Source organism: Sardina pilchardus, chromosome 6, assembly GCF_963854185.1.
Source record: "Sardina pilchardus chromosome 6, fSarPil1.1, whole genome shotgun sequence".
In the NCBI taxonomy this organism is placed as follows: Eukaryota; Metazoa; Chordata; class Actinopteri; order Clupeiformes; family Clupeidae; genus Sardina; species Sardina pilchardus.
This window is the reverse complement of record NC_084999.1, coordinates 5,418,121-5,445,942: the sequence shown is the minus strand read 5'-3', so window position 1 is coordinate 5,445,942 and position 27,822 is coordinate 5,418,121. Positions and strand designations below refer to the sequence as shown.

The 27,822-nt window shown below is 43.0% G+C and overlaps 1 protein-coding gene and 2 long non-coding RNA genes across 6 annotated transcripts; all 3 read right to left on the bottom strand.

The window, feature by feature from the left end:
• Positions 1-484: 484 nt before the first annotated feature.
• Positions 485-23,668, bottom strand: LOC134082462 (cell surface glycoprotein 1-like). Of its 4 annotated transcripts, XM_062538196.1 has the most exons (13): positions 23,530-23,668; positions 23,354-23,443; positions 23,181-23,264; positions 23,007-23,090; positions 22,823-22,912; positions 13,765-13,854; positions 13,587-13,676; positions 1,896-1,985; positions 1,718-1,807; positions 1,540-1,629; positions 1,029-1,112; positions 809-892; positions 485-591 (listed from the first exon to the last, which is right to left on the bottom strand). In XM_062538196.1, the coding sequence occupies exons 1-13, from the start codon at positions 23,582-23,584 to the stop codon at positions 572-574; spliced, it is 1,041 nt and encodes a 346-aa protein (XP_062394180.1). In that variant the 5' UTR covers positions 23,585-23,668; the 3' UTR covers positions 485-571. The 4 variants fall into 4 exon arrangements, with proteins under 4 accessions (XP_062394180.1, XP_062394182.1, XP_062394181.1 ...); XM_062538198.1 differs by lacking the exons at positions 13,587-13,676; positions 13,765-13,854; positions 22,823-22,912; ... (2 more) ...; positions 23,354-23,443; positions 23,530-23,668 and adding exons at positions 2,137-2,225; positions 2,320-2,403; positions 2,497-2,580; positions 2,670-2,759; positions 2,846-2,982 and having other exon boundaries at positions 1,896-1,986; XM_062538197.1 differs by lacking the exons at positions 485-591; positions 809-892; positions 1,029-1,112; ... (6 more) ...; positions 23,354-23,443; positions 23,530-23,668 and adding exons at positions 12,361-12,467; positions 12,685-12,768; positions 12,905-12,988; ... (4 more) ...; positions 14,567-14,656; positions 14,743-14,855 and having other exon boundaries at positions 13,765-13,855.
• Positions 7,774-8,161, bottom strand: LOC134082314 (uncharacterized). Its single transcript, XR_009939615.1, has 2 exons — positions 8,104-8,161; positions 7,774-7,882 (listed from the first exon to the last, which is right to left on the bottom strand). It is a non-coding gene; the product is annotated as an uncharacterized LOC134082314 (long non-coding RNA).
• LOC134082230 (uncharacterized) lies at positions 17,592-18,719 on the bottom strand. The gene is made up of 3 exons (XR_009939611.1): positions 18,632-18,719; positions 17,922-18,005; positions 17,592-17,700 (listed from the first exon to the last, which is right to left on the bottom strand). It is a non-coding gene; the product is annotated as an uncharacterized LOC134082230 (long non-coding RNA).
• Positions 23,669-27,822: the final 4,154 nt, after the last annotated feature.

Here is a 27,822-nt window from a genome sequence, read left to right as displayed (position 1 = left end):
CTAGGTGGCGCTATACATTGAGTGGTTCTGGGATGGGTTAACACGGCCCCTATGCCCTGTTTTGAGGTGTTCACAGAAATCTGTGTCTAGCCATTTACAGGCCAGTTGGTGTAGTCACTAAATGTACACAAATTAAATTTATTGTATGGCCCACAAAGTTCCACAAAACTTGGCCTGCATTCAGAGGGAGACAGATCTTCCCATTTCATGCAGGTTTGACCACACGTCAGCCAGAGATACCTGCAATTAGTTTTTTTTCGGTCATTTTTGCTTTTTAATTTGACAATAGGTGGTACTATACATAAATGAGTGGTCATGGGATGGGTTGACATGGCCTCTTAAGATCAACGTATGGAAACAAAAAAGGTGGTCATCCTAGGTTCACTAAAATATAACTAATGTAGTTAATACTACAGGAGTTAGTAAAGTTCTAGTCAGCTTGACCACCAAACTGGACCAGTCATGGAACAAGGACAAGACAATGTTGGATAAAATCTGGCATTTATTGAATGAGATGGAGAAAGCCAAGATGACAAGAATTCCATTTAGAATTAGCATTCTGATTGCCACTTCAGGAGGAATCATGGGAGTCTGCAGGGACAAAAGCAGCTTTTTAATCTCAATACAGTCAGCCATTGCTTCAAGCTAGGGCAAATCAAAAGCTCTGTACACTTCATGCACCTACACAGTCATCTTCAGACTCAAGTTGACTATTCCAGACCACTAGGTCTGACAACTTGGATTGAAGTTCTAGATTACATTTAAACTTTTACACAACAGGAAACATGACAAAAAGCCAAACAATTACCAGTAATGGTGGCTACGTCTTGGGCAGGGGTGGTCCCATTTTGCAGTACAGTGGTTAACACAATAGCATCCTCACTTGGGCCTTCTTGGGATTCCATACAAGGGGAAAAAAGGACCAGATGTTAGAACCAAACTGCAGCCAGCAAACCAGCTTGACGCCACCAACAGGATTGTAAACAAGACATGGAAACACATCCTGCACTTCACACAGCAAGCCTTACCAGTTCCTACAGTGTGGGCCAAAGTGGTCAGGTTTTGGGCATTCTGGGTCGTGGTGGCAACCTCAGCATCTTCACTTGGTTCATCTGGTGTCAACACACAAAGCCAGAATGTTTGCTTAAACTGAACAGACTTCATTAACGTAGTTAGGAACACTGGTGCTTGCCCTGCCCACTCATGTCAAAGGGTAGCTGTGAAAAAGGCCTAATCTTACTACCTGTATCAGGTGATAATTAACTGATTTTCTAATTAAGTTGTGCCAGGTTTAGTAAATACTTAGAACAAAGAGATGTAGGAGTTAAGCCACAAAGCTCAGTTGGAGTATTGGCCATGCCTGGATGCATTTCCCATTGATGTAAGAAATGCAAGTGGACAGTGGACTTCCCTCAGCAATATTGTGAGCTGATGCATGATGGCAATTCTCATGATTGAAATCCAATTTCATATACTGGACTACAGGGTCTTTATTATAAAAAAAAAAATAAAAAATAAAAAGAAATAAAATTCCCTTACCAGTTACTCCACCTGTGGCAGATGATGTAGTCTGGTTTTGGGGACTTGGGGTTGTAGCTACCACACCATCTTCACTCGGCCCATCAGTTTCTGTTCCACATAATACATGTGTTAGTGTGTAGGAGTGTGTGTGTTCTATGGTCATGTACATGACCACAAATGCGCCAATCGTCCTTACCAGCATTTTCAGTCTGAGCAGCAGGTGTTGTCTGGTTTTGGGGACTTGGGGTTGTAGCTACCACACCATCTTCACTTGGCCCATCAGTTTCTGTTCCACATAATACATGTGTTAGTGTGTAGGAGTGTGTGTGTTCTATGGTCATGTACATGACCACAAATGCACCAATCGTCCTTACCAGCATTTTCAGTCTGAGCAGCAGGTGTTGTCTGGTTTTGGGGACTTGGGGTTGTAGCTACCACACCATCCTCACTGGGCCCATCGGTTTCTGTTCCACATAAACCAGTACATGTGTTAATGTGCGTGTGTGTGTGTGTGTGTGTGTGTGTGTGTGTGTATTCTTTCTATGGTCATGTACACGACCACAAATCGTCCTTAATTTCCCCTTGGGGGATCAATAAAGTATCTATCTATCTATCAGCATTTTCAGTCTGAGCAGCAGGTGTTGTCTGGTTTTGGGGACTTGGGGTTGTAGCTACCACACCATCTTCACTTGGCCCATGGGTTTCTGTTCCACATAATATGTGTATACAATAGGTATGTGGGGGTCTATTGGTCAAAAGCATAACAAATGAAGCCATAAATGCCCTGATTGTCCTTACCAGCATTTTCAGTCTGGGCAACAGGTGTTGTCTGGTTTTGGGGATTTGGAGTTGCAGTTACCACATGATCTTCACTTGGTCCATCTTTTAGGTTTCCACATAAGAGGAAGGCAAGTCTCAAAAATTGTAACACAACAGATCACACTTGTAGAGTCTCGTACATAAGAAGGCCTTTACCAGTAACATCAGGCTGTGCAGTAGTGGTCTGATTGTGGAGATTAGGTGCTGGAGTGCCTGCTTCCACATCTTCACTTGCACCATCTTGGGATTCCATTTAAGTTTAGACATTCAACATTCAACACAACCAACTTGTAAGGACATTACACCATACCATTACATTAAATACTCACCCACAGCTTCAGTTTGTGTCTGATTGTTGGGGGACGGTGTTGTTGAAACATCAACCTCATGGGCAGCTTCCCTCTTTGGGAAACAAAAGACTACCCAAAAGAACAGAAGAAATTGCTGTTTAAATCAGGATCTTACAAACATAATTCAGGTGCCAAAGGACACTTAAAACACTCACCATTACTGAAACTAGCAATGAGAATCAAAACAACAATCTTTGCCATTACTGCCATGTTGAATCACCAAAAATAACAGAAAGGGTAAATTCCAGGAGGCATTGTGAAGGCTTATAAAGGCATGTCAAAGTCATTCTCAATTCAGTGATAATTAGAATCACATGAGTTCCAGGTGAGTATTAGTGATTATTGGGGTCTGGCCTATAGACCTCTGAAGTTCGCCTACAAAAAAGCCACCATCTTTGCCCAAATAAGGAGATCCGGTATCTTGAGATTTTTTCTATGGGAAAATAACATGGGGATTTTCAATTATCGCACCTGTTAAACTCTATTGACCTCTGAAGTTCGCCTACAAAAAGCTGCCATCTTTGCCCATATAAGGAGTTCCAGGTGTTAATTGAAGCTAACTGCCATATGGCAAGTTGCATTGTAAGTTAGCTCTGCCTCTTAAACCAGATTACCAAGATAGTGCCAATTCCCTTTGCACACTTCTGTACAGTTGGTGGCGGTATGCACCAAAGAGTTGTAATCTGCCAATAAAATAAAGAAGAAGAAGCAGAAGTTAGCTCTGGGGTAGCAGAGATCTCAGGCTGTGTCCAGAAGTCAAGCGTGCACGCTGGATAGTACCAGAGCCCATTTATGGAGAGCGAATCCACTTGCTATTAAAGTGTAAGTTTGGCGGAAATTGAAAATAAAGCTATTTTCTGAATGAAAATACATCAACTAAGCCGTGGAGGAAGTAATTTTCGCTCATCACGCAGTACAGAGCTAGCACGGGCAGGAGCGACAGCCCAAAATCGCAAACAGTGGGTGTGCATGGGGATTAGAGCCACACGCTTTCAAAATCGCATTTTTAAACCACTAACATTGCTCAAAACGGCGCCAAACCTCAGTAACTTGCTCTAGGTGTCTACACATAAAACGAAGCACCAAACAGTCTGTAAACTTTGGAATAGTCAGTATACACGTAGAATCAATTCGAGACCGCAACTCCGTCTGAAGCACAGAAATGTCTCGCGACATCTCACACGGAAGCATGGGACCTATTCCTACGGGTAGTCAAAATCGCATTTTTAAATCACTAACATTGCTCAAAACAGCGCCAAACCTTGTCAGAAGCTTGCTCTAGGTGTCTACACATAAAACGAAGCACCAACAACTTGGCTCATGAACCAGACGTTTATAAAAGAAGACTGTTATGAACACTAACCCCTTCCAGCTCCTCACGAAGGAAAGTCCACGACCTCTCGTGTGAGATCCCGCGAGACATTTCTGTGCTTCAGATGGGGTGTTGCGGTCTCGAATTGATTCTACGTGTATACTGACTATTCCAAAGTTTACAGACTGATTGGTGCTTCGTTTTATGTGTAGACACCTAGAGCAAGCTACTGATGAGGTTTGGCGCTGTTTTGAGCACTGTTAATGGTTTAAAAATGCGATTTTGAAAGCGTGTGGCTCTAATCCCCATGCACACCCACTGTTTGCGATTTTGGGCTGTCGCTCCTGCCCGTGCTAGCTCTGTACTGCGTGATGAGCGAAAATTACTTCCTCCACGGCTTAGTTGCTGTATTTTCATTCAGAAAATAGCTTTATTTTCAATTTCCGCCAAACTTACACTTTAACTCCATTGTACCTGCATTGTACCTGCAATTCCTGTTGCAGTTCCACTAGGGGCGATCACGAGCAAGTGATCAAACAATGGGGGTCTATGGGGCTAGACAGCTAAATTGGTCTGTTTCACCTGATTGTCATTTAAAAATCGAAGATTGGATTTTAGTTTCTGCAAGCTCAATATGGATTATAAGTCGAAAGTTGAATGAACAATTACTTATGGCCCTTTGGTTTCTCACAGGCTTGGTCGTTGTTGCCCATAACACACTAGCACCCTGCTAATGAATGACGTCATTGACACGTTTGAAAGGCTTTTTAGAGCAATTAAGGGACTTTAAAAATCTAATACTCAGCCGTGTGTATTTTCATTGACCCCCCTTTCACGTGCAATATTCCGATTTCTACACAAAAAATTATATCCAGAGAAAAGTGGATTTTAGGAGAAACTCCCTTAACCTCCATTCATTCTTCACTTGCTCGCGATCGCCCTCTAGTTGCAGTACCATGCGGAAGTATTCAGCGAGTGGTCGTTCTCCCCTTAGACACTGGCCCTTTCCGAAACCAGCCCCTAAATCCTAACACTACACACTTCCACTTCGTTTGCGCGTTCACGCGAGGGTCCGCCACATTAAGTATCATCCGAAACGAATTTTGAGTCGAGTGAAGTGCCTAGGGCAGGGCTCTTCAATTAGCGGCCCGCGGGCCGGATCCGGCCCCCGAGATACTTTGTAGTGGCCCTTGAAGTGTTGGCTGATGTTATATGAGCAAATCCTTATGATCGGTATAGACGTAAATAGCTGGTGGAAAACACGATAATGGAGGTGCAGTGATAGGCTACACTGCGAGTAGCGCCTACAAATAATATTCTGTGTGGTGCGTTGCCGTTGTAGGCTACTTTGTTACTGGATATTATACAAAGAGGTGCCTTGCTTCGTTTTTACGCAGCGTCACCAACATGTTGACGTGCGCCAAATCCAAGCTGTTTTCCTCAAAGCATGAAGCATTTTTGGTGCATGAAATCTCACCGGTAGTGTGCCTCTCCAGTCCAAGCACATCCTCGCGAAAACATTCGCCACTCGTAATGTAGCTATTGGAGCAAATAGGAGTCGGTTTAAAAGTTAAACTTTGGTGGCATCAGTTCTGTTGCATGCTCTCACTCGCTCTGAAGTCCTGCAGCCACTGCACCTCAGTCAACTGCACGTAACGTTTTGACCGAGTTGAACATAAGTTCCATCTTAGCTTAGTTTCAACGTAAATTGCCACGTTGGAGTATTATAAGCTACTAACATTTTAACGGGTTGCACCACGCAAATAGTTTCAATGTGAAATACACATCCATCGCCTTGATGTCAAGTCCACTGTAAGTAACATTGATTTGTGAACACGTTCATCCAATTTAAATGGTGGGAACGTTAAATGTATGTTGAGATGAGTTACATATGCGACCGATTACGCACATTTAATTCATTTAAACACTGTTTGAAACCTGTTTGTGCCCATTGGAAATTGTATGGACCTAGCAGTTACTGCGCAAAGCTCAGATTCAATTGTTGTTAATGTTATCACAGATTTCATATTAGCCATAGCAATGCAGATCCAGTGTCACCTTCCCAATGCCTACCACTGTGGTAGTTTGGGCCTGTGGCAGAAATATTCCCAAAACACAAATACAACAAAATAACCACAAAATAATTATGCTTTTACAAAATGCAACATATTAGCAATATAGATCCAGTGTCACCTTCCCAATGTTGGCCTACCACTGTGGTAGTCTGGGCCTGTGGCAGAAATATTCCCAAAACACAAATAACCACCAAAAAACGATATTATCAGAGAATGTCTAATAAGGGACAGGCTCTGATATTATGCATTTACAAAATGCAACATTTGAACACCCATATTGGTGCTGTTGTAGTTTATTGTATCTACATTTGTACGTAATTACTCATATTTCAAGCGTTTTTTCTCCGGCCCCTCAGTTGTGATACTTTTCATGAACTGGCCCCTATTACAAACTAATTGAATAGCCCTGGCCTAGGGAGAGGGGCTACCACGCCTCCAGGAGCAAGTCAGCATCGATGCTGACTTGAAACGCAGGTGCAACCGTTTTCAAGTGTTCGTGCAGCTCGTGAATCTCCCTGCCAGTTGTTTTTTGGTCCGTATGACGGCATTTACAGATAAAAGCATGATTTAAGCTACATTGTAACAACTCATGTTCAGTTTAATACTCAGTAAAATGTGCAAGATCGTACAGAAGTAGGCTGTAATATTTGAACACATGTGCAGGTCGCATTTACAGCACTTTTATAATTTGATGTTAAATAAAGCATAAAATGCAACTCCTCACGCATAGTAATGAAAGGAGAGAAGAGGGATGTATATCCTAATACATAGGGGTGTCCAGAACATCTTAATTGGCGATTTAATATATATTGGCTTCATAATTTCTATGAAAACGAATATGACGTCAACTTCCTTCTCCCTTCAAGCGCATCCGAAATGTAGCGCTGTTTTAACCCCCTAACCCTTCAAATGCGAGTGTTCTCCGCACCCACGAGTGGACTTGAAAAGGAAGTTCACTCGCTAACCGAGTCGAAGTGAGTAGGGATCCGTTTCGGAAAGGGCCATTCTCTGATAGTACCTTCTTTCCAGTAGCGTCTTAGGCTGCGTTTAGACTGCCAGTTTGAAGTGACCCAAATCCGATTTTTTGCTCTCATGTGGCACGCATCCGATCTGTGCCACGACAGTGTAAACAGAAAAAACACATTTATTCCGATCTCCTCAGATCGGATACAGGCCCCTTTCGTATGTGGTTTTAAATCAGACAATAGGTGGTGCTATATATAAATGAGTGGTCATGGGATGGGTTGACATGGCCTCTTAAGATCAACGTATGGAAACAAAAAAGGTGGTCCTCCTAGGTTCTACAGTTCAAGATATTCACTGAACCAGTTTCTGCTCCACCCTCCTTTAGGGGTGTCCAGTACGCTTGTGGGGCTTCATGCGCACCATGTTTTGTCTTTGTCTCATGGGAATCCTTGACGGAAATTTCCTTGAGATTCAGTACATTTTCCAGCTGAGACCTTTGCTGGTTTTGACCCTTGGAATTCATGTGCTCTGACCAACTTAAGCAAGGTCAATATCTGCAAATTCCATTTTAGCTAGAATCTAGACATAACTCTGAACAAATCAAATATGTTCACATTTAACTAAAATATAACTAATGTACAGTAGTTAATACTACAGGAGTTAGTAAAGGGTTTCTAGTCAGCTTGACCACCAAACTGGACCAGAGTCAAGGAACAAGGACAAGACAATGTTGGATAAAATCTGGCATTTATTGAATTCAAGATGGAGAAAGCCAAGATGACAAGAATTCCATTTAGAATTAGCATTCTGATTGCCACTTCAGGAGGAATCATGGGAGTCTGCAGGGACAAAAGTGGCTTTTTAATCTCAACAGTCAGCCATTGCTTCAAGCTAGGGCAAATCAAAAGCGCTGTACACTTCATGCGACTACACAGAGTCATCTTCATACTAAAGTTGACTAATCCAGACCACTAGGTCTGACAACGGATTAAGATTGAAGTTCTAGATTACATTTAAACTTTTACACAACAGGAAACATGACAAAAAGCCAAACAATTACCAGTAATGGTGGCTACGTCTTGGGCAGGGGTGGTCACATTTTGCAGTACAGTGGTTAACGCCATAGCATCCTCACTTGGGCCTTCTTGGGATTCCACACAAGGGAAAAAAAGGACCAGATGTTAGAACCAAACTGCAGCCAGCAAACCAGCTTGACGCCACTAACAGGATTGTAAACAAGACATGGTAACACATCCTGCACTTCACACAGCAAGCCACCAGTTCCTACAGTGTGGGCCAAAGTGGTCAGGTTTTGGGCATTCTGGGTTGTGGTGGCAACCTCAGCATCTTCACTTGGTTCATCTAGTGTCAACACACAAAGCCAGATTTTTTTGCTTAAACTGAACAGACTTCATTAACATAGTTAGGAAGACTGGTGCTGGTGCCCTGCTCACTCATGTCAAAGGGTAGCTGTGAAAGGCCTATTCCTACTACCTGTAACAGGTGATAATTAACTGATATTCGAATTAAGTTGTGCCAGGTTTAGTAAATACAAAACAAAGAGATGGAGTTAAGCCACAAAGCTCAGTTGGAGTATTGGCCACGCCTAGATGCATTTCCCATGGATGTTAGAAATGCAAGTGGACAGTGGACTTACCTCAGCAAAATTGTGAGCTGATGCACAATGGCAATTCATGATTGAAACCCAATTTAATATGCTGGACTACAGGGTCTTTAAGAAAAAAAAAAAAGAGAAAAAAAATCCCTTACCAGTTACTCCAGCTGTGGCAGATGTAGTCTGGTTTTGGAGACTTGGGGTTGTAGCTACCACACCATCCTCACTTGGCCCATCGGTTTCTGTTCCACATAATATATGCGTGTTAGTGTGTGTAGGAGTGTGTGCTTTCCATGGTCATGTACATGACCACAAATGCACCAATCGTCCTTACCAGCATTTTCAGTCTGAGCAGCAGGTGTTGTCTGGTTGTGGGTACATGGGGTTGTAGCTACCACACCATCCTCACTTGGCCCATCGGTTTCTGTTCCACATGATACATGCGTGTTAGTGTATGTAGTGTGTGTGTGTGTGTGTGTGTGTGTGTGTGTGTGTTCTTTCCATGGTCATGTACATGACCACAAATGCACCAATCGTCCTTACCAGCATTTTCAGTCTGAGCAGCAGGTGTTGTCTGGTTTTGGGGACTTGGGGTTGTAGCTACCACACCATCCTCACTTGGCCCATCGGTTTCTGTTCAACATAATACAGTACATGTGCCAAGTGTGTGTAGGGGGGTGTGTGTGTGTGTGTGTGTGTGTTCTTTCTATGGTCATGTACATGACCACAAATGCACCAATCGTCCTTACCAGCATTTTCAGTCTGAGCAGCAGGTGTTGTCTGGTTTTGGGGACTTGGGGTTGTAGCTACCACACCATCCTCACTTGGCCCATCGGTTTCTGTTCCACATAATATGTGTATACAGTAGGTATGTGTGGGTCAATTGGTCAAAAGCATAACAAATAAAGCCATAAATGCCCCGATTGTCCTTACCAGCATTTTCAGTTTGGGCAACAGGTGTTGTCTGGTTTTGGGGATTTGGAGTTGCAGTTACCACATCATCTTCACTTGGTCCATCTTTTAGGTTTCCACATAAGAGGAAGACAAGTCTCAAAAATTGTAACACAACAGATCACACTTGTAGAGTCTCGTACATAAGAAGGCCTTTACCAGTAACATCAGGCTGTGCAGTAGTGGTCTGATTGTGGAGATTAGGTGCTGGAGTGCCTGCTTCCACATCTTCACTTGCACCATCTTGGGATTCCATTTAAGTTTAGACATTCAACATTCAACACAACCAACTTGTAAGGACATTACACCATACCATTACATTAAATACTCACCCACAGCTTCAGTTTGTGTCTGATTGTTGGGGGACGGTGTTGTTGAAACATCAACCTCATGGGCAGCTTCCCTCTTTGGGAAACAAAAGACTACCCAAAAGAACAGAAGAAATTGTTGTTTAAATCAGGATCTTACAAACATAATTCAGCTGCCAAAGGACACTTAAAACACTCACCATTACTGAAACTAGCAATGAGAATCAAAACAACAATCTTTGCCATTACTGCCATGTTGAATCACCAAAAATAACAGAAAGGGTAAATTCCAGGAGGCATTGTGAAGGCTTATAAAGGCATGTCAAAGTCATTCTCAATTCAGTGATAATTAGAATCACATGAGTTCCAGGTGAGTATTAGTGATTATTGGGGTCTGGCCTATAGACCTCTGAAGTTCGCCTACAAAAAAGCCACCATCTTTGCCCAAATAAGGAGATCCGGTATCTTTAGATTTTTTCTATGGGAAAATAACATGGGGATTTTCAATAATCACACCTGTTAAACACTCGCGGGGATGATGACATTTGAAATGCAGACGTTTTTCACTACACAGTTTTGTCCACTGCCTTCTAGTGGATACTGTGATCTTCGGCAGGTGAAGACGGCACACTTTGATCTTTGCTACCCCAAAGCTAACTTACAATGCAACTTGCCATAGGCAGTTAGCTTCAATTAACTCCCGGATCTCCTTATATGGACAAAGATGGCAGCTTTGGATCCTTTTTGTAGGCGAACAGACCTCTGAAGTTCGCCTACAAAAAAGCTGCCATCTTTGAGATTCGGTATCTGGCGATTTTTCCTATGGGAAAATAACATGGGGATTTTGAATTATCGCACCTGTTAAACTCTCGCGGGGACGATATAGTCTTATATAAAGACGTTTTCCTGAACACACTTTTGTCCTCTGCCTTCTTGTGCATACTGTGATCTCCGGTACGTGAAGTCGGCACACTTTCATTTTTGCTACCCCAGAGCTAACTGGCTAACTTACTTAATGGCAAGTTGCATAGCAAGTTAGCTCTGGGGTAGCATCAGTAAGGAAGCGCAAGAATATGTTCTGTTTTTCACACATTTTTTTCACGCTTAGTTTTCATTATTATCATGCCAGATCATAGACCCAGAACACTAGTTTACATGCGCTGGCATCAGGCGAGCCAAACATACCCATAATTCTTTGTGTTTTGATGAAGTTGGTCACATGTCTTGGCGAACTCTATAGACCTCTGAAGTTCGCCTACAAAAAAAGCTTTTCTTTGCCCAAATAAGGAGATCTGGTATCTTGATTTTTTTTTTTAATGAAATCCATATTGCATTTGGACAGATACGTCTAAGTCTTAACGGCTCAAACACTCAGACCGGTTTTGACTGTCTGTGACGTGACTTTATGCAACCCCAGACAAGACCCAATGCGCCAGACTGGCCACCTATTTCAAGTTGTGGAGCTACCTTACAGCTATATCTTTGGACCATGTTATATTAAAATTTCATTAAACAATACTCAATGCTAAACATTATAGTGTGTTTGCTCGGATAGGTATTTGGGATTCGAACAGCACTTCACAAGATCACATGTACCTTGGCAATGTTTAATAACAAAGACGTTGCTGACATTTGCGCCATGCACGTGTGTCATGTTGTTTACCTTCGTAATTTCGGGATTTTCCTATGATATCCACGGTAAACGTCACAACACTTTGAACTGTGGGTAATTCCCTTAGGTGAAGTCTGCACCGATGCCTCACGCCTGTTGAAAGTCGACATTGGGACAGCCCTAAGCCCTTACGAATTTCACGAGAATGCGCACCAAAGTCCGAGTCCCGAGTCCAGACATTGGGATTGGGCCATAATGATCCTACACAAATTCCGTGCAGTTTTGAACCGGCCAACCAAAGATGCCTGTGATTATAATGCCTCATTTTTGCTTTTTCCTTTGACTAGGTGGCGCTATACATTGAGTGGTTCTGGGATGGGTTAACACGGCCCCTATGCCCTATGTTTTGAGGTGTTCACAGAAATCTGTGTCTAGCCATTTACAGGCCAGTTGGTGTAGTCACTAAATGTACACAAATTACATTTATTGTATGGCCCACAAAGTTCCACAAAACTTGGCCTGCATTCAGAGGGAGACAGATCTTCCCCATTTCATGCAGGTTTGACCACACGTCAGCCAGAGATACCTGCAATTAGTTTTTTTTTCGCTCATTTTTGCTTTTTAATTTGACAATAGGTGGTACTATACATAAATGAGTGGTCATGGGATGGGTTGACATGGCCTCTTAAGATCAACGTATGGAAACAAAAAAGGTGGTCATCCTAGGTTCACTAAAATATAACTAATGTAGTTAATACTACAGGAGTTAGTAAAGTTCTAGTCAGCTTGACCACCAAACTGGACCAGTCATGGAACAAGGACAAGACAATGTTGGATAAAATCTGGCATTTATTGAATGAGATGGAGAAAGCCAAGATGACAAGAATTCCATTTAGAATTAGCATTCTGATTGCCACTTCAGGAGGAATCATGGGAGTCTGCAGGGACAAAAGCAGCTTTTTAATCTCAATACAGTCAGCCATTGCTTCAAGCTAGGGCAAATCAAAAGCTCTGTACACTTCATGCACCTACACAGTCATCTTCAGACTCAAGTTGACTATTCCAGACCACTAGGTCTGACAACTTAGATTGAAGTTCTAGATTACATTTAAACTTTTACACAACAGGAAACATGACAAAAAGCCAAACAATTACCAGTAATGGTGGCTACGTCTTGGGCAGGGGTGGTCCCATTTTGCAGTACAGTGGTTAACACAATAGCATCCTCACTTGGGCCTTCTTGGGATTCCATACAAGGGGAAAAAAGGACCAGATGTTAGAACCAAACTGCAGCCAGCAAACCAGCTTGACGCCACCAACAGGATTGTAAACAAGACATGGAAACACATCCTGCACTTCACACAGCAAGCCTTACCAGTTCCTACAGTGTGGGCCAAAGTGGTCAGGTTTTGGGCATTCTGGGTCGTGGTGGCAACCTCAGCATCTTCACTTGGTTCATCTGGTGTCAACACACAAAGCCAGAATGTTTGCTTAAACTGAACAGACTTCATTAACGTAGTTAGGAACACTGGTGCTTGCCCTGCCCACTCATGTCAAAGGGTAGCTGTGAAAAAGGCCTAATCTTACTACCTGTATCAGGTGATAATTAACTGATTTTCTAATTAAGTTGTGCCAGGTTTAGTAAATACTTAGAACAAAGAGATGTAGGAGTTAAGCCACAAAGCTCAGTTGGAGTATTGGCCATGCCTGGATGCATTTCCCATTGATGTAAGAAATGCAAGTGGACAGTGGACTTCCCTCAGCAATATTGTGAGCTGATGCATGATGGCAATTCTCATGATTGAAACCCAATTTCATATACTGGACTACAGGGTCTTTATTATAAAAAAAAAAATAAAATAAAATAAAATTCCCTTACCAGTTACTCCACCTGTGGCAGATGATGTAGTCTGGTTTTGGGGACTTGGGGTTGTAGCTACCACACCATCTTCACTCGGCCCATCAGTTTCTGTTCCACATAATACATGTGTTAGTGTGTAGGAGTGTGTGTGTTCTATGGTCATGTACATGACCACAAATGCGCCAATCGTCCTTACCAGCATTTTCAGTCTGAGCAGCAGGTGTTGTCTGGTTTTGGGGACTTGGGGTTGTAGCTACCACACCATCTTCACTTGGCCCATCAGTTTCTGTTCCACATAATACATGTGTTAGTGTGTAGGAGTGTGTGTGTTCTATGGTCATGTACATGACCACAAATGCACCAATCGTCCTTACCAGCATTTTCAGTCTGAGCAGCAGGTGTTGTCTGGTTTTGGGGACTTGGGGTTGTAGCTACCACACCATCCTCACTGGGCCCATCGGTTTCTGTTCCACATAAACCAGAACATGTGTTAGTGTGCGTGTGTGTGTGTGTGTGTGTGTGTGTGTGTGTGTGTGTGTGTGTGTGTGTGTGTGTGTGTGTGTGTATTCTTTCTATGGTCATGTACACGACCACAAATCGTCCTTAATTTCCCCTTGGGGGATCAATAAAGTATCTATCTATCAGCATTTTCAGTCTGAGCAGCAGGTGTTGTCTGGTTTTGGGGACTTGGGGTTGTAGCTACCACACCATCTTCACTTGGCCCATGGGTTTCTGTTCCACATAATATGTGTATACAATAGGTATGTGGGGGTCTATTGGTCAAAAGCATAACAAATAAAGCCATAAATGCCCTGATTGTCCTTACCAGCATTTTCAGTCTGGGCAACAGGTGTTGTCTGGTTTTGGGGATTTGGAGTTGCAGTTACCACATCATCTTCACTTGGTCCATCTTTTAGGTTTCCACATAAGAGGAAGGCAAGTCTCAAAAATTGTAACACAACAGATCACACTTGTAGAGTCTCGTACATAAGAAGGCCTTTACCAGTAACATCAGGCTGTGCAGTAGTGGTCTGATTGTGGAGATTAGGTGCTGGAGTGCCTGCTTCCACATCTTCACTTGCACCATCTTGGGATTCCATTTAAGTTTAGACATTCAACATTCAACACAACCAACTTGTAAGGACATTACACCATACCATTACATTAAATACTCACCCACAGCTTCAGTTTGTGTCTGATTGTTGGGGGACGGTGTTGTTGAAACATCAACCTCATGGGCAGCTTCCCTCTTTGGGAAACAAAAGACTACCCAAAAGAACAGAAGAAATTGTTGTTTAAATCAGGATCTTACAAACATAATTCAGCTGCCAAAGGACACTTAAAACACTCACCATTACTGAAACTAGCAATGAGAATCAAAACAACAATCTTTGCCATTACTGCCATGTTGAATCACCAAAAATAACAGAAAGGGTAAATTCCAGGAGGCATTGTGAAGGCTTATAAAGGCATGCCAAAGTCATTCTCAATTCAGTGATAATTAGAATCACATGAGTTCCAGGTGAGTATTAGTGATTATTGGGGTCTGGCCTATAGACCTCTGAAGTTCGCCTACAAAAAAGCCACCATCTTTGCCCAAATAAGGAGATCCGGTATCTTGAGATTTTTTCTATGGGAAAATAACATGGGGATTTTCAATTATCGCACCTGTTAAACTCTATTGACCTCTGAAGTTCGCCTACAAAAAGCTGCCATCTTTGCCCATATAAGGAGTTCCAGGTGTTAATTGAAGCTAACTGCCATATGGCAAGTTGCATTGTAAGTTAGCTCTGCCTCTTAAACCAGATTACCAAGATAGTGCCAATTCCCTTTGCACACTTCTGTACAGTTGGTGGCGGTATGCACCAAAGAGTTGTAATCTGCCAACAAAATAAAGAAGAAGAAGAAGCAGAAGTTAGCTCTGGGGTAGCAGAGATCTCAGGCTGTGTCCAGAAGTCAAGCGTGCACGCTGGATAGTACCAGAGCCCATTTATGGAGAGCGAATCCACTTGCTATTAAAGTGTAAGTTTGGCGGAAATTGAAAATAAAGCTATTTTCTGAATGAAAATACATCAACTAAGCCGTGGAGGAAGTAATTTTCGCTCATCACGCAGTACAGAGCTAGCACGGGCAGGAGCGACAGCCCAAAATCGCAAACAGTGGGTGTGCATGGGGATTAGAGCCACATGCTTTCAAAATCGCATTTTTAAACCACTAACATTGCTCAAAACGGCGCCAAACCTCAGTAACTTGCTCTAGGTGTCTACACATAAAACGAAGCACCAAACAGTCTGTAAACTTTGGAATAGTCAGTATACACGTAGAATCAATTCGAGACTTCAACTCCGTCTGAAGCACAGAAATGTCTCGCGACATCTCACACGGAAGCATGGGACCTATTCCTACGGGTAGTCAAAATCGCATTTTTAAATCACTAACATTGCTCAAAACAGCGCCAAACCTTGTCAGAAGCTTGCTCTAGGTGTCTACACATAAAACGAAGCACCAACAACTTGGCTCATGAACCAGACGTTTATAAAAGAAGACTGTTATGAACACTAACCCCTTCCAGCTCCTCACGAAGGAAAGTCCACGACCTCTCGTGTGAGATCCCGCGAGACATTTCTGTGCTTCAGATGGGGTGTTGCGGTCTCGAATTGATTCTACGTGTATACTGACTATTCCAAAGTTTACAGACTGATTGGTGCTTCGTTTTATGTGTAGACACCTAGAGCAAGCTACTGATGAGGTTTGGCGCTGTTTTGAGCACTGTTAGTGGTTTAAAAATGCGATTTTGAAAGCGTGTGGCTCTAATCCCCATGCACACCCACTGTTTGCGATTTTGGGCTGTCGCTCCTGCCCGTGCTAGCTCTGTACTGCGTGATGAGCGAAAATTACTTCCTCCACGGCTTAGTTGCTGTATTTTCATTCAGAAAATAGCTTTATTTTCAATTTCCGCCAAACTTACACTTTAACTCCATTGTACCTGCATTGTACCTGCAGTTCCTGTTGCAGTTCCACTAGGGGCGATCACGAGCAAGTGATCAAACAATGGGGGTCTATGGGGCTAGACAGCTAAATTGGTCTGTTTCACCTGATTGTCATTTAAAAATCGAAGATTGGATTTTAGTTTCTGCAAGCTCAATATGGATTATAAGTCGAAAGTTGAATGAACAATTACTTATGGCCCTTTGGTTTCTCACAGGCTTGGTCGTTGTTGCCCATAACACACTAGCACCCTGCTAATGAATGACGTCATTGACACGTTTGAAAGGCTTTTTAGAGCAATTAAGGGACTTTAAAAATCTAATACTCAGCCGTGTGTATTTTCATTGACCCCCCTTTCACGTGCAATATTCCGATTTCTACACAAAAAATTATATCCAGAGAAAAGTGGATTTTAGGAGAAACTCCCTTAACCTCCATTCATTCTTCACTTGCTCGCGATCGCCCTCTAGTTGCAGTACCATGCGGAAGTATTCAGCGAGTGGTCGTTCTCCCCTTAGACATTCTCTGATAGTACCTTCTTTCCAGTAGCGTCTTAGGCTGCGTTTAGACTGCCAGTTTGAAGTGACCCAAATCCGATTTTTTGCTCTCATGTGGCACGCATCCGATCTGTGCCACGACAGTGTAAACAGAAAAAACACATTTATTCCGATCTCCTCAGATCGGATACAGGCCCCTTTCGTATGTGGTTTTAAATCAGACAATAGGTGGTGCTATATATAAATGAGTGGTCACGGGATGGGTTGACATGGCCTCTTAAGATCAACGTATGGAAACAAAAAAGGTGGTCCTCCTAGGTTCTACAGTTCAAGATATTCACTGAACCAGTTTCTGCTCCACCCTCCTTTAGGGGTGTCCAGTACGCTTGTGGGGCTTCATGCGCACCATGTTTTGTCTTTGTCTCATGGGAATCCTTGACGGAAATTTCCTTGAGATTCAGTACATTTTCCAGCTGAGACCTTTGCTGGTTTTGACCCTTGGAATTCATGTGCTCTGACCAACTTAAGCAAGGTCAATATCTGCAAATTCCATTTTAGCTAGAATCTAGACATAACTCTGAACAAATCAAATATGTTCACATTTAACTAAAATATAACTAATGTACAGTAGTTAATACTACAGGAGTTAGTAAAGGGTTTCTAGTCAGCTTGACCACCAAACTGGACCAGAGTCAAGGAACAAGGACAAGACAATGTTGGATAAAATCTGGCATTTATTGAATTCAAGATGGAGAAAGCCAAGATGACAAGAATTCCATTTAGAATTAGCATTCTGATTGCCACTTCAGGAGGAATCATGGGAGTCTGCAGGGACAAAAGTGGCTTTTTAATCTCAACAGTCAGCCATTGCTTCAAGCTAGGGCAAATCAAAAGCGCTGTACACTTCATGCGACTACACAGAGTCATCTTCATACTAAAGTTGACTAATCCAGACCACTAGGTCTGACAACGGATTAAGATTGAAGTTCTAGATTACATTTAAACTTTTACACAACAGGAAACATGACAAAAAGCCAAACAATTACCAGTAATGGTGGCTACGTCTTGGGCAGGGGTGGTCACATTTTGCAGTACAGTGGTTAACACCATAGCATCCTCACTTGGGCCTTCTTGGGATTCCACACAAGGGAAAAAAAGGACCAGATGTTAGAACCAAACTGCAGCCAGCAAACCAGCTTGACGCCACTAACAGGATTGTAAACAAGACATGGTAACACATCCTGCACTTCACACAGCAAGCCACCAGTTCCTACAGTGTGGGCCAAAGTGGTCAGGTTTTGGGCATTCTGGGTTGTGGTGGCAACCTCAGCATCTTCACTTGGTTCATCTAGTGTCAACACACAAAGCCAGATTTTTTTGCTTAAACTGAACAGACTTCATTAACATAGTTAGGAAGACTGGTGCTGGTGCCCTGCTCACTCATGTCAAAGGGTAGCTGTGAAAGGCCTATTCCTACTACCTGTAACAGGTGATAATTAACTGATATTCGAATTAAGTTGTGCCAGGTTTAGTAAATACAAAACAAAGAGATGGAGTTAAGCCACAAAGCTCAGTTGGAGTATTGGCCACGCCTAGATGCATTTCCCATGGATGTTAGAAATGCAAGTGGACAGTGGACTTACCTCAGCAAAATTGTGAGCTGATGCACAATGGCAATTCATGATTGAAACCTAATTTAATATGCTGGACTACAGGGTCTTTAAGAAAAAAAAAAAAGAGAAAAAAAATCCCTTACCAGTTACTCCAGCTGTGGCAGATGTAGTCTGGTTTTGGAGACTTGGGGTTGTAGCTACCACACCATCCTCACTTGGCCCATCGGTTTCTGTTCCACATAATATATGCGTGTTAGTGTGTGTAGGAGTGTGTGCTTTCCATGGTCATGTACATGACCACAAATGCACCAATCGTCCTTACCAGCATTTTCAGTCTGAGCAGCAGGTGTTGTCTGGTTGTGGGTACATGGGGTTGTAGCTACCACACCATCCTCACTTGGCCCATCGGTTTCTGTTCAACATAATACAGTACATGTGTTCGTGTGTGTGTTCTTTCTATGGTCATGTACATCACAAATGCACCAATCGTCCTTACCAGCATTTTCAGTCTGAGCAGCAGGTGTTGTCTGGTTGTGGGTACATGGGGTTGTAGCTACCACACCATCCTCACTTGGCCCATCGGTTTCTGTTCCACATGATACATGCGTGTTAGTGTATGTAGTGTGTGTGTGTGTGTGTGTGTGTGTGTGTGTGTTCTTTCCATGGTCATGTACATGACCACAAATGCACCAATCGTCCTTACCAGCATTTTCAGTCTGAGCAGCAGGTGTTGTCTGGTTTTGGGGACTTGGGGTTGTAGCTACCACACCATCCTCACTTGGCCCATCGGTTTCTGTTCAACATAATACAGTACATGTGCCAAGTGTGTGTAGGGGTGTGTGTGTGTGTGTGTGTGTGTTCTTTCTATGGTCATGTACATGACCACAAATGCACCAATCGTCCTTACCAGCATTTTCAGTCTGAGCAGCAGGTGTTGTCTGGTTTTGGGGACTTGGGGTTGTAGCTACCACACCATCCTCACTTGGCCCATCGGTTTCTGTTCAACATAATACAGTACATGTGCCAAGTGTGTGTAGGGGTGTGTGTGTGTGTGTGTGTGTGTTCTTTCTATGGTCATGTACATGACCACAAATGCACCAATCGTCCTTACCAGCATTTTCAGTCTGAGCAGCAGGTGTTGTCTGGTTTTGGGGACTTGGGGTTGTAGCTACCACACCATCCTCACTTGGCCCATCGGTTTCTGTTCAACATAATACAGTACATGTGTTAAGTGTGTGTAGGCGTGTGTGTGTGTTCTTTCCATGGTCATGTACATGACCACAAATGCACCAATCATCCTTACCAGCATTTTCAGTCTGAGCAGCAGGTGTTGTCTGGTTGTGGGTACATGGGGTTGTAGCTACCCCACCATCTTCACTTGGCCCATCGGTTTCTGTTCCACATAATATGTGTATACAGTAGGTATGTGTGGGTCAATTGGTCAAAAGCATAACAAATAAAGCCATAAATGCCCCGATTGTCCTTACCAGCATTTTCAGTTTGGGCAACAGGTGTTGTCTGGTTTTGTTTATAAAGCGGAGATATCAGTTATCAATGCACTCTCTCCCTTTCAAGCGCGCTCACACGTTCCCAATTACGTTATGAGTAACGTTATGAGTAACAAACACGTAAATTAGATTTGCTGCAATAGAGATTTCAAAGAGTAGGCTTTCATCTCTATGTAACATTGATATTGACATTGTAAATGTAAACGTTCTCTAAGAAGAGTGTTAGTTTACAGTAATGTTAACCACAACGTGGTTGCTGAAAAAAAAATAGCGAAAAGCCAATGATAGCCTAAGTGCGTGGCGGGCCAGATCTATATAAAGTAATGCGTGCTCGGCGGGCCGCACTGAAGTGCGTGCAGGACGCAGTTTGGACACGTGATTCGCTTTGCCAAAATGGAACGAGAGGGTTTTCATAAACGTAACGGAGTAAAAGTACGAATTTTCACTTTAAAATGTAGTGAAGTCAAAGTACAAAGTCTCACGAAATATAAATACTTAAGTAAAGTACAGATACATCAATATGCTACTTAAGTATTGTAACTTATTACATGTACTTCGTTACTGTCCACCACTGATGTTTAATAACAAAGACGTTGCTGACATTTGCGCCATGCACGTGTGTCATGTTGTTTACCTTCGTAATTTCGGGGATTTTCCTATGATATCCACGGTAAACGTCACAACACTTTGAACTGTGGGTAATTCCCTTAGGTGAAGTCTGCACCGATGCCTCACGCCTGTTGAAATTCGACATTGGGACAGCCCTAAGCCCTTACGAATTTCACGCGAATGCGCACCAAAGTCCGAGTCCCGAGTCCAGACATTGGGATTGGGCCATAATGATCCTACACAAATTCCGTGCAGTTTTGAACCGGCCAACCAAAGATGCCTGTGATTATAATGCCTCATTTTTGCTTTTTCCTTTGACTAGGTGGCGCTATACATTGAGTGGTTCTGGGATGGGTTAACACGGCCCCTGTGCCCTATGTTTTGAGGTGTTCACAGAAATCTGTGTCTAGCCATTTACAGGCCAGTTGGTGTAGTCACTAAATGTACACAAATTAAATTTATTGTATGGCCCACAAAGTTCCACAAAACTTGGCCTGCATTCAGAGGGAGACAGATCTTCCCCATTTCATGCAGGTTTGACCACACGTCAGCCAGAGATACCTGCAATTAGTTTTTTTTCGCTCATTTTTGCTTTTTAATTTGACAATAGGTGGTACTATACATAAATGAGTGGTCATGGGATGGGTTGACATGGCCTCTTAAGATCAACGTATGGAAACAAAAAAGGTGGTCATCCTAGGTTCACTAAAATATAACTAATGTAGTTAATACTACAGGAGTTAGTAAAGTTCTAGTCAGCTTGACCACCAAACTGGACCAGTCATGGAACAAGGACAAGACAATGTTGGATAAAATCTGGCATTTATTGAATGAGATGGAGAAAGCCAAGATGACAAGAATTCCATTTAGAATTAGCATTCTGATTGCCACTTCAGGAGGAATCATGGGAGTCTGCAGGGACAAAAGCAGCTTTTTAATCTCAATACAGTCAGCCATTGCTTCAAGCTAGGGCAAATCAAAAGCTCTGTACACTTCATGCACCTACACAGTCATCTTCAGACTAAAGTTGACTATTCCAGACCACTAGGTCTGACAACTTAGATTGAAGTTCTAGATTACATTTAAACTTTTACACAACAGGAAACATGACAAAAAGCCAAACAATTACCAGTAATGGTGGCTACGTCTTGGGCAGGGGTGGTCCCATTTTGCAGTACAGTGGTTAACACAATAGCATCCTCACTTGGGCCTTCTTGGGATTCCATACAAGGGGAAAAAAGGACCAGATGTTAGAACCAAACTGCAGCCAGCAAACCAGCTTGACGCCACCAACAGGATTGTAAACAAGACATGGAAACACATCCTGCACTTCACACAGCAAGCCTTACCAGTTCCTACAGTGTGGGCCAAAGTGGTCAGGTTTTGGGCATTCTGGGTCGTGGTGGCAACCTCAGCATCTTCACTTGGTTCATCTGGTGTCAACACACAAAGCCAGAATGTTTGCTTAAACTGAACAGACTTCATTAACGTAGTTAGGAACACTGGTGCTTGCCCTGCCCACTCATGTCAAAGGGTAGCTGTGAAAAAGGCCTAATCTTACTACCTGTATCAGGTGATAATTAACTGATTTTCTAATTAAGTTGTGCCAGGTTTAGTAAATACTTAGAACAAAGAGATGTAGGAGTTAAGCCACAAAGCTCAGTTGGAGTATTGGCCATGCCTGGATGCATTTCCCATTGATGTAAGAAATGCAAGTGGACAGTGGACTTCCCTCAGCAATATTTTGAGCTGATGCATAATGGCAATTCTCATGATTGAAACCCAATTTAATATACTGGACTACAGGGTCTTTATAAAAAAACTTACCAGTTACTCCACCTGTGGCAGATGATGTAGTCTGGTTTTGTGGACTTGGGGTTGTAGCTACCACACCATCTTCACTTGGCCCATCGGTTTCTGTTCCACATAATACATGCGTGTTAGTGTATGTAGGGGTGTGTGTGTGCGCGCGCGCGCGTGTGTTTTTTCTATGGCCATGTAAATGACCACAAATGCACCAATCGTCCTTACCAGCATTTTCAGTCTGAGCAGCAGGTGTTGTCTGGTTTTGGGGACGTGGGGTTGTAGCTACCACACCATCCTCACTTGGCCCATCGGTTTCTGTTCCACATAATACATGTGTATACAGTAGGTATGTGGGGGTCTATTGGTCAAAAGCATAACAAATAAAGCCATAAATGCCCTGATTGTCCTTACCAGCATTTTCAGTCTGAGCAGCAGGTGTTGTCTGGTTTTGGGGACGTGGGGTTGTAGCTACCACACCATCTTCACTTGGCCCATGGGTTTCTGTTCCACATAATATGTGTATACAATAGGTATGTGGGGGTCTATTGGTCAAAAGCATAACAAATAAAGCCATAAATGCCCTGATTGTCCTTACCAGCATTTTCAGTCTGGGCAACAGGTGTTGTCTGGTTTTGGGGATTTGGAGTTGCAGTTACCACATCATCTTCACTTGGTCCATCTTTTAGGTTTCCACATAAGAGGAAGACAAGTCTCAAAAATTGTAACACAGATCACACTTGTAGAGTCTCGTACATAAGAAGGCCTTTACCAGTAACATCAGGCTGTGCAGTAGTGGTCTGATTGTGGAGATTAGGTGCTGGAGTGCCTGCTTCCACATCTTCACTTGCACCATCTTGGGATTCCATTTAAGTTTAGACATTCAACATTCAACACAACCAACTTGTAAGGACATTACACCATACCATTACATTAAATACTCACCCACAGCTTCAGTTTGTGTCTGATTGTTGGGGGACGGTGTTGTTGAAACATCAACCTCATGGGCAGCTTCCCTCTTTGGGAAACAAAAGACTACCCAAAAGAACAGAAGAAATTGTTGTTTAAATCAGGATCTTACAAACATAATTCAGCTGCCAAAGGACACTTAAAACACTCACCATTACTGAAACTAGCAATGAGAATCAAAACAACAATCTTTGCCATTACTGCCATGTTGAATCACCAAAAATAACAGAAAGGGTAAATTCCAGGAGGCATTGTGAAGGCTTATAAAGGCATGTCAAAGTCATTCTCAATTCAGTGATAATTAGAATCACATGAGTTCCAGGTGAGTATTAGTGATTACAAAAAAGCCACCATCTTTGCCCAAATAAGGAGATCCGGTATCTTGAGATTTTTTCTATGGGAATATAACATGGGGATTTTCAATTATCGCACCTGTTAAACTCTATTGACCTCTGAAGTTCGCCTACAAAAAGCTGCCATCTTTGCCCATATAAGGAGTTCCGGGTGTTAATTGAAGCTAACTGCCATATGGCAAGTTGCATTGTAAGTTAGCTCTGCCTCTTAAACCAGATTACCAGAGAATGTCTAATAAGGGGAGAAGGACCACTAGCGAAATACTTCCGCATGGTACTGTAACTAGAGGGCGATCGCGAGCAAGTGATGAATGAATGGGTGGCAATGGAGCTGAACCCCCCAATACCACATTTGTCTTTATATAATTTTTTCTCCTGAAATTGCATTAATGCATGCGATGCAGGATAACTTGACTTGACAATTAGCTGACCAATGCAATTTTCTGTGTTGTTATTCCTAAAAACCCTTTCAAAGTTTTCATGTCACGTGACACAAAAGCGAACCACTTTACGGCCATAGACCTAAAAGAAGGTTCAGCTTTACGACGTCGTCGTAATCGGTCGCGATTTCTCGCTGACCAATCAGCATCCATGAGCTAAATGCTAGCATGTTACACGGAAAGCGGCCCATCCTATGAAAAGCAGAAAGGACATGAGTGACTTTTTATTTCATTTCCAGTGGAAAACATATACTCAGGTAGCTACTACGACAATGTACATTAAGAAATGAAGTTGTCAACTGTGAAAAAAACGAGCGTTAGCCGCATAGCTCCATAGACCACAATTCATTTATCACTTGCTCAGCAGCGCCCCTAGCGGAATTTCAACAGATTGCAGGAACAATCCGGTACAATGGAGTTAATAGGAAGTGGACCGGCTCTCCCTAAAGGGGCTCTGAGATTACCAAGATAGTAGGTGCATTCGAGTTCGGAAACGGCTGACTTCGGCTGACTGCATACGTCAACGAGAGCTTGAGTGTCACCGGGAGGGGCGAAAGTTTTAGGTGCAGATGGTCCCGAACACGATTTTGCAAATTTGACAGACGTGATTCGCGTGTGACCTCGTGGGAGATATCGCGGAATTTGTGTGCATTAAATACAGTATTTAACTTTCATTCTTACTCATTAAAATGAGCATGATGACTGACGAAATAAATTGATATGAAGTAGTTTAAATAAACCACTGTTGTCATAGGCCTACTTAACAGGCCTGCATTGTAGCACATTAATTAAATATCAAGTGTGATTTTCCGTGTACATGTAACAGCATAAAATAGCAGAATATCAAAACCTTTTCAGTAGGATAGCCTACCGCTGTTCCAGAAATCACAAATAAGAAGGTATCCCTCCCATATCTGTTAATTTTAGTACATTCTAACGTAAGGGGCAAAGATTCTGCAACAGAACAAGATGGATCACTTTTGACAAGCTCAGGTGTCATCCCAGACGCTAGCTGTGCTGGTCCCAAAATGTTAACTGCATCCATCTTGCTCCGCTATAGAATCTTTGGTAAGCAGGCAGAACGAGACCCCTGTCATAATCGTCATGGGGAGATTCCTTCCAAACCTGTTCCAAACGGACCTATCACGTCTTTGAACTGACGTCATGGGGTGGGATCCAGCCGGTTGCAGGCGTTTCAAACTAGATGCGGAGAATTGCACAAAGTGCCTGTTCGCGTCTTCATCCCGCGAGTTTTGAGTGACGTGACATGGTCGCATTTTTGTGACATGATCACAACTTTTCTTCAAGTCGAACAACACGTCTAACCAGCATGCATTGCATATGACTCAAATTACGTTTCGACTGCATGCGTTTGCAACCGATTTGACATGTCGAGTGCACCTATTGCCAAGTCCCTTTGCACACTTCTGTACAGTTGGTGGCGGTATGCACCAAAGAGTTGTAATCTGCCAATAAAATAAAGAAGAAGAAGAAGAAGAAGAAGAAGAAGAAGTACATGATATACTTTATGATGTACTTTACTCTCATATAATTATTGTGGAGGACCTCTAGAATATAACCATATGTGCCACTTTTGCATAGATGTTTTTAGTTAGATGAAAAACTTAACAATCTCAAGGTATAGGTGACTGCCTCAAAGTGCCTGAAAAGGCCCCGGACCTCCAAGTGTTAATATATAGCAGCAACTTCAGCTAGCTTCACCGAAGGTGAAGTTGGTTTGATATTGGATATTCGATAGAGATTCAAAATAAGGAACGGTCTTTCATTGAGTATCCGAATATCCAACATCAAACCAACTTGATCTTCGGTGCTAACATGTTAGCTGGCTGACGTTGCTGCTATGTATAGCTAGCCTGATTACCATCGACTTTCAAAGGCTCTGCGAGACTTTAGTCTGACCAACAGCCTGTGCTAACACGGTTTCTTGCCAGCGCTGGTTGACCCGCCTCCTTTAAGTGCCTCGATTTGCTACTGGTAGATGTCAGAAAGCGGATTGCCGAGTTTAAACCAATAACAACACTCTTTCCGCTGCCTTGAGCACGCCTCTACCCAGAGACGTTGGAGCTGCTCAAAGTTGATTGGTTCTCGACCAAAGGGGGCAGTTCCGCAGATTTCGGGAACTCAGAAATCCTTCTCAATGAGCAGTTGACCAGACCAGCAGCAAAAGCCTGAAGGCGTTGCGTCACTGGGAGGGCGTGCCAGGCTAATGTATAGCAGGGGTCTCCTAACGTTAGGACTAACGTTATGTTCAGTTATCGTTTGCAATCATTGCTCTCGTAGCTGCCTTGATTTGAAAGTAAAGTTAAATGACGTTATGAATGCATATTACTGCTACCGGACAAACTGATACCCAGCTGCTGACATCACGTGAAAATGGCTAATTACCTCCAAAACGTAAATGTAAGTAGAGCCCTTTGAACCATGTGCCTGGCATCTGATTTTATTTTGTCGTCAAGCAAACGACTTGGACACTCTAAATGCGTATAATATATACAGTATATAATCAATTAAGGCCCACTGTCGTCATCCCTGTGACAGTTGGTATTCTGCTGATTAAATATTCCCAGAAGTGTGGATTTAAGCAGATGGACTTTTGATGTGCACTGCTGGGTGAATCCTAAGGACTGAATAACAATCAATCAATTCTGACTGATCATCAGTGTGAAAACCACACACACAACTTCAGAGGAGATGATATTCAGGACTGAAAAGTATTTACTGTACAAAAGCCATAAAGTAACAAAGCATAAGAGCTCTGGGCTGTTTAGAGTCGTCTCCTCACATGCATCGCCTCGCATTTCTCTCAAGCAACGTTTTTCTCTGACCATCTTATTATTTCCTCTTTCCTCACACTTCCTCCGAGGGGACCCATAAACGGCTGTTATGCTTCTGACCGTGAGAGTGCAGCTCTGAAAGAGAGAGAGAGAGAGAGAGCAAGATGGAGAGTGTGACACAGACAAAGATAAAGAGAAGAGAAGAGAGAGAGAGAGCACAAGCTGGAGAGTGTGTGTGACACAGACAAAGATAAAGGGAGAGCATGAGAGAGAGAGAGGAAGACGAGGAGAGTGAGAGCGAGGAATGGGGCCCTTTCATAAGCCGCAGCTTAAATCATCTGCACTCTGCTCTGTGACGTGTCCCAAAGGTTATCTTCCTGTGGGCTCCGGATCTGTAGTGGGGTCGTGCTGCGGGGAGCCACGCAGAGGCAGACTCCACAGGAAATCAACTCGGCCAATTGACTGGAGTCACATAACCTATTTCAGGAACTCTCCCAGCTTTTATCACTTTTACTCATGTAATATGAAATTTCCCGTACCTGCGTTTCATAAATCAGGGTGGTGGCGGCCACTCGCACCCTTCTAAATGAAGATGCGGTTGAATAGATCAAGCCTGATGGAATTGATATAGTGTATGTGGGAGTGTTGCAGGGGTGGTGGGCAACGCAGGAGTGTTATTTTACAGCCACAGACCTCTAGACATATTGTGAGACGCTGAATTTATGAGGGCTCTGGGCTCTCCCGCGAGAGAATGTCCCATTGTGCTTGCCGTCCTCTCTCACACACAAAGGGAAGAGACAGGAGATGAGCGATGAGGTCTGAGGCCCCTATCTCTGAGACGCGCTCCAATTTACTGA

What these genes read in the sequence shown, in the direction of transcription:
- LOC134082462 (XM_062538196.1), bottom strand. Translation starts at nt 23,584, where the DNA reads ATGGCAGTAATGGCAAAGATTGTTGTTTTGATTCTCATTGCTAGTTTC. An exon ending in CATTGCTAGTTTCAGTAATG is followed by an intron (nt 23,444 to 23,529) that starts GTGAGTGTTTTA and finishes TCTTTTGGGTAG; the next exon opens with TCTTTTGTTTCCCAAAGAGG. An exon ending in TGCTCAGACTGAAAATGCTG is followed by an intron (nt 1,630 to 1,717) that starts GTAAGGACGATT and finishes TATGTGGAACAG; the next exon opens with AAACTGATGGGCCGAGTGAA.